The 12010-nt window shown below is 36.7% G+C and overlaps 1 protein-coding gene across 5 annotated transcripts in view; it reads right to left on the reverse strand.

Annotated features, from left to right (window-relative positions):
• Nucleotides 1-212: 212 nt before the first annotated feature.
• Nucleotides 213-12010, reverse strand: part of HECTD2 (HECT domain E3 ubiquitin protein ligase 2) — an 87498-nt gene continuing 75700 nt past the window's right edge. For 3 of the 5 annotated variants that reach the window (XM_060102058.1, XM_060102082.1, XM_060102092.1), the window contains 3 exons: nt 4474-4589; nt 3764-3907; nt 213-2425 (listed from right to left, as the gene is read on the reverse strand). In XM_060102058.1, coding sequence (XP_059958041.1) covers nt 2305-2425; nt 3764-3907; nt 4474-4589 — 381 coding nt within the window. In that variant the 3' untranslated portion in view covers nt 213-2304. Of the gene's footprint in view, nt 2426-3763; nt 3908-4473; nt 4590-4731; nt 5059-6259; nt 6358-12010 lie in introns of those variants that run through there. The other 2 variants (XM_060102067.1, XM_060102073.1) reach the window with 2 other exon arrangements.

Raw genomic sequence — 12010 nt, forward strand, 5'->3', positions numbered from 1 at the left:
AAATTAACAACGTAATACAATACACATTTGTACAAAAAAGAGGGACTGTTAAAACTTCTGATCATACAGACAAAAATATGACTAATTAAGGAAAGATTAAAAAAGGACAGGACATTTTGTAAATCCTGATAAATACTGTGCAATGCTTTAATTTACTGTGGCAGATACAAAAATCAAGAATTCATTAACAGATTATATATAAAAAAAGCAACTATATGAATTTTCTAGCTGTTTAAATTAACGAAATGTAACAGTAGTGGTTCTTTTAAAAAATGAGGTATTAATTACACTGTAAACCAAAACCAGAGCATAAATAAATAAAGGCAATGTGCAATTTAGTGATAAATTTCAACAACAGACAACAAAAATTTTCCAGTTATTTATGGACTCCGTCATTTAAAAATTTGGCTTGCTTGTGTACTTCTTATTTAAAAATGACATAGCTATTGATATACAAGCACATCATTAAACATGCAGACCAAACCAACACAATTTTTCCGTCTCTACCAAATAAAAACTTTGTTTACATTTTATTTAAAACACTTAAATCTGGTTTCTTACACATGATTCTTTTGTGCTTATTAGTTAGTAGTAACCTATGTTAAACATCTTACTTTCTAGTTCAAGCAGTGTAAGAGAGAAGCAGTTTTATTTGCATATGGATTAAAAACAGAGCAAACAAAACAAAACCAACATGCCTTTAAATCTTAGGTGTTCCAAAAATTGTAAGAAGAAAAATCCTTTAAATAGTATGTCCAAGTGGAAAAGCGGAGTCACTTCTGTCTCAAGAGAATAGTAAACTAACTCCTTTTCCTCTAAGATTCACAAGTTGGCTTCAGAAATGCAGAACAAGCTGATTAGTTCCTCCACCCTAAAAGAATTCTGCTGGTGGGGTGTAGGAAGCATAGTAATAAGATAGTAGTGTAACTCAGAAAAGATTTTGGGAAAGTATTATTTGCCTGTGAACCATGTGCTGGTACTAAGTGCTGGCTTCATTATTATTGCAAATATATATTCAGAGTTTTCTGAAGGAAAGCTATCAAAGTATAATAGAGAATTCTTGATTTGGAAATATCTATAACATGCTAATAAAACTGCTTCATTTGCTGTAAATTAAAAAGAAAACCATTTACTGTCTGACTTAAAAAATGCAGTTTCTTTTTACATGCTACTTTATTAAGAAACTCCAAAAAGGGTACTTTTGAATTTGCTATATTCAGAATCCAGTGGAAAACAAACATTTTGGCCAAAATGTTGAACTTTATTTTTACACCAAGCTACGTCATTTTGACACAAATATTATTGTATTCACTTTTGTCAAATATCTTATCCTACTTTTTCCCAAAAATTAGTGTTTCAGTACAACTGGTGATCAAAAAATATTAGAAATAAGTCTTGTACATCAATCAAAGTATATATAAAAACAGTTCTCTTTTTTTGTGCTTGTAATTGACTTAATTTATCAGTGATTAGTCAGTTCTATTTCCTTTCTATATAATATTCTGACCCTTAAGAAGAAATGATTATACAAATATTACAGAGTACTCAAAGTAACTAGCTTACTGCGCATATGCATGCAGACTAACAATATGTAAAAGAATATAACCTTGAATACAGTTAGTCTGAAAATAGTTACACTCTTGTACAATCATCTTTATTGATTTGTAAAAGCTGTATACACATCTAAAACCCTGAATTTACTTTGTAAAAATAAATCTTTAGCAATAAATGGCACTATCAAAATCCCATTATTCTCAGGCTATTATGTAGTTATTTACATGCTTTTCAGCAACGGTTGAAAAGAATCTAGAGGACCAAAGCCAGTATATCAAAAACCCCTGTAAATTGCATTTGCAATTATACTGTTGTTTAACCACTATATGAAAATATGGCTACATGCCTTACATTAATGATAATGTAGCTATCTGTGTTGCTACTGTGTGCTAGCAGCACACAAGGTGCCACTGGTCTCCACTCTGTCATCTGTGCATTCTTTACTGCACGATGCTTTCCCAGTGGAACACCTGTGACAAACTACTTATGGAGAATGATAAAGTGCTATAAAAAAGAGGGACTGGACCCACACCTGTCTCTGCCATCTGGTCTTTTTCTCACTCAAGCAGTGTTGCGTTTTTAGAAAACCATGCCTCTACTGAACATACTTCATATTTGATTTTTAAAAAATCAGTATTTTAAAGTTGGTGAGCTTTGTCAAGGTGTTTTGAGACAGAAACATGAAAAGGTTAAAGGCACAGTAAGAGGGAAGTGAATGCTACATATAAAATATATTTCAAGTCTTCTAGGTTACTCAAGTCCAAAACCCTCTGAATTTGAAATTCCAATAATCAATTTCTGTTTCAGGTCCTTTTTGCTCTTGTAGGGGGGAAGGCAAAGTTGATTGAAGCAGGTGTGGGCCACAGGCAACCTAGAGAAAAAAATTTTTTTTAAAGATACCAAGCCCTAAAACAAACACAGAATGACTGGTAAGCAACTTTCAAAGTACCTTGATACACACATTCAAATCTATTTGACTACAATGAGATGACTCATCCACTCCTTTACTGAACAAATATTTTTGGAGGACCTGCTATGTATTAGGCACCATTCTAGACACTGGGGCTGGGTTTGCCAACAAGACAATGTCACTGCTCTCACAAAACTTATATTCTACAGGCATTATTTTTGGAGTCAGACAAATCTGAATTTGAATACCATCTCCTGCACTTTCTGGCTGTGAGACCTTGTTCAAGCGGCTTCATGTCTCCAAATCTCAGTTGCCTCATCACCATCATAAGGCAAACTATTTGAATGGGTGGGAAGATGAAAAGAGCTATCTACATAAAACACCCAGCAGAATAGTGGATAATATAACTGTTACTACTTTTTTAGTCTTGATTGTCAAAAAATAATAAAAAGAACATTTCTGGGACACTTGATACCCATGCTTCTCATGTTGCTGCCCTCAAGGTACAAGCAACATTCATCCTCTGAATCTTTTTGTTCAGCTCTCCCAACCCTCTACTCGATGACACTGTTATCTTTATTCAAAATTCCTACAGATTTCTTAGACCCTTTCCCTCAGTCTTTAGGAACTCTACAGCATCAGAACAGCTGTCGGTGGTGGCGCTGAGAAAGGAAAGGACAGATTTCAGTTCTAATTTATGAAAGCAAGAACTGACAAAGCTCAGGGAATATATGGGGCAGGAGAAAAAAATGATTATAATCAAAGTAGTGTCTACTCAAATTAGCTTTAGAAATTACAAGGAGATTGGGAAAAGAAGTAAGTAGATTAGCATTAACCCATCAACACTACAGAAAATAATTTAAAGCCATCATCGGCATCACTTTCATATGCAAAGAGCACCAGATAAAGAAAAAAAGACTAGCACTAGAGGTATTCCAGCACAAGAACTAATTATAATAGCTAAAAAAGTCACCGTACTATTTTAAATAAAAAACACCTTTAAGTAAAAATGAAGGTTAGACAGTCTACTATGAAAAGCAAGCTAGATTCTGGAAGCAACTACAAAGCAGTTGACTTAGCAAAGTAAAAAGTTGATGCACAGGAATTATTATCAGTTTGTATTGGTAGTTCTCAAAATTCATACAGAACTTTAAGCCATAGTCTCTCTTATTTCAAAGCCATGCTTACTCTCAAGATTTTTCTATGAAAACAACTTCAGAATCAAAGAATCCTCTAATTCCAAACATATTATTATTAGCAAAACCTACAGATTAAAAAAATTACAATATGGAAATTTACCAGTTAGTAGAAGTTTCATTCTTTGAGATTTTAAAGTTCAAATCAGCCATTCCTCCTACAGGTACTCTGTCACTTCCTGTGGTAAAATGTAGCAACTTCTTTTGAAGATCAAGAGGAAATCCAAGCACAACATCCCAAAAGTATCTAGAGAACACCAAAGGATATTTATATAAAATGTCTTGACAAAAACCCTGCAGATCAGAATAAAGTAATATAAAGTAAGCTCTAGGGAAACAACTTCCCTTAAAGGTACATAATATGCTTAATGTGAAATTGAGGAATGACAGGCTTCTAATATAAATTAGATTTTTGACTAACATCATTATAAAAATAGTCCAACAGCAGAGAGAACAAAAGCCGTTTTTCTCCTATATAATTTTCCTTATTTTTCAACACAGTGCTATTAAAAGGCTATTTATAAGCATGGCATCCCTGCAATTCTAGAACCAAAGTAATTTTTTTAAAAAAAGTCAAACCTCTATACTTTTGTAGAAACTTACTTATATTACTTTCTCCTAAGGAGACTGCTAAGTGCTTTCATATTTAATATTCTCACATTATTTTCAAGAGATAAAAGAAAGCAGTGTGGGCTGTACAGTATTTCAGCTGACTTAACTTGATTCAAAGATTGTAAGTTATGCAAATAAACGAACCACATTCTCTTTCATTCCCTCTTCAGCACCCTCACTCTCAGAAGTAAAAAAGCTCACCGTATAGTCAGGTCGGTTTTCACGTAGCCATCATACTGAGTACTTCTCTGCAGGGCGTGCATATCCAGTTCAGGACTTCCACAGACCAGAATTTCAACCTCTTCTGGACGAAGCAGCTGCCAATAATTATTTATCAAAAATGATAAGAAAAAGTGATGATTAAAAAAAGTGAAATTGGAACTATTTTCACTGAATCAAATAACAAAAATCATGACGTTCTTATAGTAAATCAAACCATTTTTGCTAAAGAAAAATCTCCATTTATATTTTTCCTACTAAGGTAAGGTATTTTTGCTTCTGAAAGTTTATAAATCTTGTCAAACTGTTAGGTTCCCCCTTTTGCAAATAATAGCAATTAGCAGTTTGCCAGAAAAATAAGCAGATGACTAAGCATAAATCCAAATTACAACTCTTCCCTGAAACCCAGCCTGAAACTCTTTCAGCTATCAATACTCCAGCATCTATTGACATGCCTGGGTCCAACATCCATAAAGCCTCTTGTGTACACTGTAGAGTTTGAGTAGTATGTTAGTCTGTCTTGTGTTGTTCACTTGTTTCTTTTCATTTACATAGGTTGTCTCCCACCTAAAGAGATTACAATTTTAAAAACAGAGACCTGTTATGCTATTTATTTATTTTCCCTCCCTCCACCCCTGCGTCACAGACAAAACTCAATTAGAAATCAACAGGTGCTCCATTTTCAAAGGTACTTTCAATAAACATGTGACAAAGATCACTCTAAAACAAGCTCTCTCCTATGCAAAATAATTCACATTGAAGACCTTGCTCCCAACCCCCTTATAAAACTGCCTGGAGGTGCAAATGGCTTGATGGAGTGTGCCCAGGGGAGCAGTGTTGAAGAGAAAACTACGCTTTTATCTTATGACATTTCCAACATAGTGTTCTCAACAGCAACTGACCCATACTCACAAGGCTAAGAAAAAGTCAAACTAACTGGAGTCCACCATGACTCTGGTGACAAACTACATCCTGTGGTTAAAAGGCAACTCAAGAGTTGCTGGGGGGACCCCTGAAGAGTCAGGAAGCAGTTATAAACCTGTTACTTAAACAGTAAGAAGGTGTGGCTTCTGCCCTGGAGCTTATTGTTGACTATTTTCTGTGCTTTGCCCTGCAGTATTAAAGACCTGGAGCCCCTGGGATCTCTTCATCCACTCTGCTTGAGGAAATTTTTTAAAGCCTTAAAAGCCATAGTATAAGATACAGTGTAAGGTGGAGTGGGATGGGGAGGGAATGGAGTTGACTGGTTTTTTTTCCCTTTAGAAAATTAAGGCTAAAATGGGAGAACTATTTTTATTTCTAGCTCTGCCTCTAAAAACTAGAAAACTGACTAGGGACTCTGTTGTGAAGTGCCTGGTGCGAGTCCTCCCCATGCGGCACCCTGTGAGCAAGTGAAACAAGACTAAGCACAAAGGAAAAGAAAAGAAGAAAAGAGTCTTCACAGGCTGGTAGTCGAAGAGGAAGCCAGAGAGTTTCCAAGTACATGTTGCTGCTGGCTTTTTTTTTTTTTTTTTTTTTTTTTGCGGTATGCGGGCCTCTCACTGTTGTGGCCTCCCCCGTTGCGGAGCACAGGCTCCGGACGCGCAGGCTCCGGACGCGCAGGCTCAGCCGCTCCGCGGCATATGGGATCCTCCCAGACCGGGGCACGAACCCGTATCCCCTGCATCGGCAGGCGGACTCTCAACCACTTGCGCCACCAGGGAGGCCCTGCTGCTGGCTTTGAAATGGAGGGGAGCATGTGAGAGAATCGGAGAGAGCTGGGAGTCACCCCATCCAAGTCTTCAAGGAAATGGGAACTTTAGTCCACAAACACAAGGGACTGAATTCTGCCATCAATCTAAATGAGCTTGGAGGTTTGTATCCAGGCTGTGAGGGAAGAGGACAATACAAGTTGATGATCAATGATTTGTCTATAGACTTCAAGCCATATCTGTGGAACTCTTTATAACCATGCGGCTGACAGGGTCTTGGTGCTCCGGCCGGGTTTCAGGCCTGAGTCTCTGAGGTGGGAGAGCCAAGCTCAGGACACTCATCCACCAAAGACCTCCCGGCTCCACGTAATATCAAATGGCAAAAGCTCTCCCAGAGATCTCCATCTCAGTGCTAAGAAACAGCTCCACTCAACGACCAGCAAGCTACAGTGCTGGACACCCTATGCCAAACAACTAGCAAGACAGGAACACAACGCCACCCATTATCAGAGAGGCTGCCTAAAATCATAATAAAGTCACAGACACCCCAAAACACACCACCGGACGCGGTCCTGCCAACCAGAAAGAAGATCCAGCCTCATCCACCAGAACACAGGCACCAGCTCCCTCCACCAGAAAGCCTACATAACCCGCTGAACCAACCTCAGCCACTGGGGGCAGACACCAAAAACAATGGGAACTACGAATGTGCAGCATGCGAAAAGGAGACGCCAAACACAGGAAGTTAAGCAAAATGAGAAGACAGAGAAATACACAGCAGATGAAGGAGAAAGGTAAAAACCCACCAGAAGAGGGTTTAAATGAAGAGGAAATAGGCAGTCTACCTGAAAAAGAATTCAGAGTAATGCTAGTAAAGATGATCCAAAATCTTGGAAACAGAATGGAGAAAATACAAGAAATGTTTAACAAGGACCTAGAAGAACTAAAAAGCAAACAAACAATGATGAACAACACAATATATGAAATTACAAATTCTCTAGAAGGAAGCAACAGGAGAATAACCGAGGCAGAAGAATGAATAAGTGACCTGGAAGATAAAATAGTGGAAATAACTACTACAGAGCAGAATAAAGAAAAAAGAATGAAAAGAATTGAGGACAGTCTCAGAGACCTCTGGGACAACATTAAACACACCAACATTTGAATTATAGAGGCCCCAGAAGAAGAAGAGAAAAAGACAGGATCTGAGAAACTATTTGAAGAGATTATAGTTGAAAACTTCCTTAACATGGGAAAGGAAATAGTCAATCAAATCCAGGAAGAGCAAAAAGTCCCATACAGGATAAATCCAAGGAGAAACATGCCAAGACATATATTAATCAAACTAACAAAAATTAAATACAAAGAAAAATATTAAAAGCAGCAAGGGAAAAGCAACAAATAACATACAAGGGAATCCCGATAAGGTTAACAGCTGATCTATCAGCAGAAACTCTGCAAGCCCGAAGGGAGGTGCAGGACATATTTAAAGTGATGAAAGGGAAAAACCTACAACCAAGATTACTCTACCCAGTAAGGATCTCATTCAGATTTGACAGAGAAATTAAAACCTTTACAGACAAGCAACAGATAAGAGAATTCAGCACCACCAAACCAGCTTTACAACAAATGCTAAAGGAACTTCTCTAGGCAGGAAACACAAGACAAGGAAAAAGACCTACAATAACAAACCCAAAACAATTAAGAAAATGGGAATAGGAACATACATATCGATAATTACCTTAAATGTAAATGGATTAAATGCTCCAACCAAAAGACATAGACTTGGCTGAATAGATACAAAAACAAGACCTGTATATATGCTGTCTACAAGAGACCCACTTCACACCTAGGGACACGTACAGACTGAAAGTGAGGGGATGGAAAAAGATATTCCATGCAAATGGAAATCAAATGAAAGCTGGAGTAGCAATTCTCATATCAGACAAAATAGACATTAAAATAAAGACTATTACAAGAGACAAAGAAGGACACTACATAATGATCAAGGGATGAATCCAAGGAGAAGATATAACACTTGTAAGTATTTATGCACCCAACATAGGAGCACCTCAATACATAAGGCAAATGTTAACAGCCATAAAAGGGGAAATCGACAGTAACACACTAATAGTAGAGAACTTTAACACACCACTTTCACAATGGACAGATCATCCAAAGTGAAAATAAATAAGGAAACACAAGCTTTAAATGATACATTAAACAAGGTGGACTTAATTGATATAGTACATTCCATTCAAAAACAACAGAATACACTTTCTTCTCAAGTGCTTATGGAACATTCTCCAGGATAGATCAGATCTTGGGTCACAAATCAAGCTTTGGTAAATTTAAGAAAATTGAAATCGTATCAAGTATCTTTTCTGACCACAATGCTAACTATGTCAATTACAGGAAAAAAACTGTAAAAAATACAAACACATGGAGGCTAAACAATACACTACTAAATAACCAAGAGATCACTGAAGAAATCAAAGAGGAAATCAAAAAATACCTAGAAACAAATGACAATGAAAACACAATGACCCAAAACATATGGGATGCAGCAAAAGCAGTTCTAAGAGGGAAATTTATAGCAATACAACTCTACTTCAAGAAACAAGAAACATCTCATAAAACAACCTAACCTTACACCTAAAGCAATTAGAGAAAGAAGAACAAAAAAATCCCAAAGTTAGCAGAAGGAAAGAAATCATAAAAGTCAGATCAGAAATAAATGAAAAAGAAATGAAGGAAATGATAGCAAAGATCAATAAAACTAAAAGCTGGTTCTTTGAGAAGATAAACAAAATTGATAAACCATTAGCCAGACACACCAAGAAAAAAAGGGAGAAGACTCAAATCAATAGAATTAGAAATGAAAAAGGAGAAGTAACAACTGACACTGCAGAAATAAAAGGATCATAAGAGATTACTACAAGCAACTATATGCCAATAAAATGGACAACCTGGAAGAAATGGACAAATTCTTAGAAAAGCACAACCTTCCAAGACTGAACCAGGAAGAAATAGAAAATATGAACAGAGCAATCACAAGCACTGAAATTGAAACTGTGATTAAAAATCTTCCAACAAACAAAAGCCCAGGACCAGATGGCTTCACAGGTGAATTCTATCAAACATTTAGAGAAGAGCTAACACCTATCCCTCTCAAACTCTTCCAAAATATGGCAGAGGGAGGAACACTCCCAAACTCATACTACGAGGCCACCATCACCCTGATACCAAAACCAGACAAAGATGTCACAAAAAAAGAAAACTACAGGCCAGTATGACTGATGAACATAGATGCAAAAATCCTCAACAAAATACTAGCAAACAGAATCCAACAGCACATTGATAGGATCATACATCATGATCAAGTGGGGTGTATTCCAGGAATGCAAGGATTCTTCAATATATGCAAATCAATCAATGTGATAAACCGTATTAACAAATTGAAGGACAAAAACCATATGATCATCTCAATAGATGCAGAAAAAGCTTTCAACAAAATTCAACACCTCTTTTTTTTTTTTTACATTGCAAAATACTTCATGCATTGATTTATTTGAACAGCTTTATGGAGATATAAAGCACATACTTTAGAAGGCATCCTTTAAGTGTACGTTTTAATGGTTTCAGTATATTTGCAGATACACACAATTATCACCACAATTTGTGACGATTTTTGTTACTTCAAAAAGAAACTCATCTGCCCTTTAGCTATAATTGCTAATTTTCTTATCCTCCTCCTCCAATCTCCCAGCCTATAAAACCACTACTCTACTTTCTATTTCCATATTCTGCTCTTTCATATTAAAAGAATTATACATGGCCTTTTAAGGACTTCATTCACTCAGCACAATTTCTTCAAGAGACAACTATGTGTGAATATTTCCTTTGTTTTATGTCAGAATAATATTCTACTGATTGGATAAAACATGTTGTTTATCTATTCACCTGTTAATGGACATTTGGATGTTTCTCCCTTTTGCTTACTATGAATCACATTACTATAAAATTCATATATAAGTTTTGATCAAACATGTGTTTTCATTTTCTTGAGCATGTACCTAGGTGGGACTGATGGGCCATATGATAATTCTAGGTTTAATATTTGAGGATCTCCCAGACCTTTATACAGAGCAGCTTTGCCATTTTATCTTCATTCCACTCCATTTGAGAGTTCAAATTTCTCCGTGTATCCTTGATAAAACTTATTGCCTCTTTTTTTTTTTTTTTGCGGTACGCAGGCCTCCCACTGCTGTGGCCTCTCCCATTGCGAAGCACAGGCTCCGGACGCGCAGGCTCAGCGACCATGGCTCACGGGCCCAGCCGCTCCGCGGCATGTGGGATCTTCCTGGACCGGGGCATGAACCTGCATCGGCAGGCGGACTCTCAGCCACCAGGCAAGCCCCTGCCTCACTTTTTGATTATAGCCATCCTAATTGCTGTCAAGTGGAATCTCACTGTGGTTTTGATTTCCATCTCCTTGGTGACTAATGATACCCAGAATCTTTTCATACGCCCTTGAACATTTGTGTATTTTACTTGGAAAAATGTGTATTCAGATCCTTTGTCATATTTAAATCGACACCTCTTTATGATAAAAACCCTCCAGAAAGTAGGCATAGAGGGAACTTACCTCAACATACTAAAGGCCATATATGACAAACCCACAGCCAACATCATTCTCAATGGTGAAAAACTGAAACCATTTCCACTAAGATCAGGAACAAGACAAGGTTGCCCAATCTCACCACTATTATTCAACATAGTTTTGGAAGTTTTAGCCACAGCAATCAGGGAAGAAAAAGAAATAAAAGGATTCCAAATCAGAAAAGAAGATGTAAAACTGTCACTGTTTGCAGATGACACGATACTCTACATAGAGAATCCTAAAGATGCTACCAGAAAAGTAGTAGAGCTAATCAATGAATTTGGTAAAGTAGCAGGATACAAAATTAATGCACAGAAATCTCTTGCATTCCTCTACACTAATGATGAAAAATATGAAAGAGAAATTAAGGAAACACTCCCATTTACCATTGCAACAAAAAGAATAAAATACCTAGGAATAAACCTACCTAAGGAGACAAAAGACCTGTATGCAGAAAACTATAAGACACTGATGAAAGAAATTAAAGATGATACAAACAGATGGAGAGATATACCATATTCTAGGATTGGAAGAATCAACATTGTGAAAATGACTATACTACCCAAAGCAATCTACAGATTCAGTGGAATCCCTATCAAACTACCAATGGCATTTTTTCACAAAACTAGAACAAAAAATTTCACAGTTTGTATGGAAACACAAAAGACCCCGAATAGCCAAAGTAATCTTGAGAAAGAAAAATGGAGCTGGAGGAATCAGGCTCCCTGACTTCAGACTATACTACAAAGCTACAGTAATCAATACAGTATGGTACTGGCACAAAAACAGAAACATAGATCAATGGAACAGGATAGAAAGACCAGAGATGCACCCACGCATATATATCATGGAGAAAAGACAGCCTCTTCAATAAGTCGTGCTGGGAAAACTGGACAGCTACATGTAAAAGAATGAAATTAGAACACTCCCTAACACCATACACAAAAATAAACTCAAAATGGATTAAAGACCTAAATGTAAGGCCAGACACTATAAAACTCTTAGAGGAAAACACAGACAGAACACTCTATGACATAAATCACAGCAAGATCCTTTTTGACCCACCTCCTACAGAAATGGAAATAAAAACAAAAATAAACAAATGGGACCTAATGAAACTTAAAAGCTTTTGCACAGTAAAGGAAACCATAAACAAGACCAAAAG

The sequence above is a fragment of the Mesoplodon densirostris genome, chromosome 1 (genome assembly GCF_025265405.1).
Source record: "Mesoplodon densirostris isolate mMesDen1 chromosome 1, mMesDen1 primary haplotype, whole genome shotgun sequence".
Lineage (NCBI taxonomy): Eukaryota > Metazoa > Chordata > Mammalia > Artiodactyla > Ziphiidae > Mesoplodon > Mesoplodon densirostris.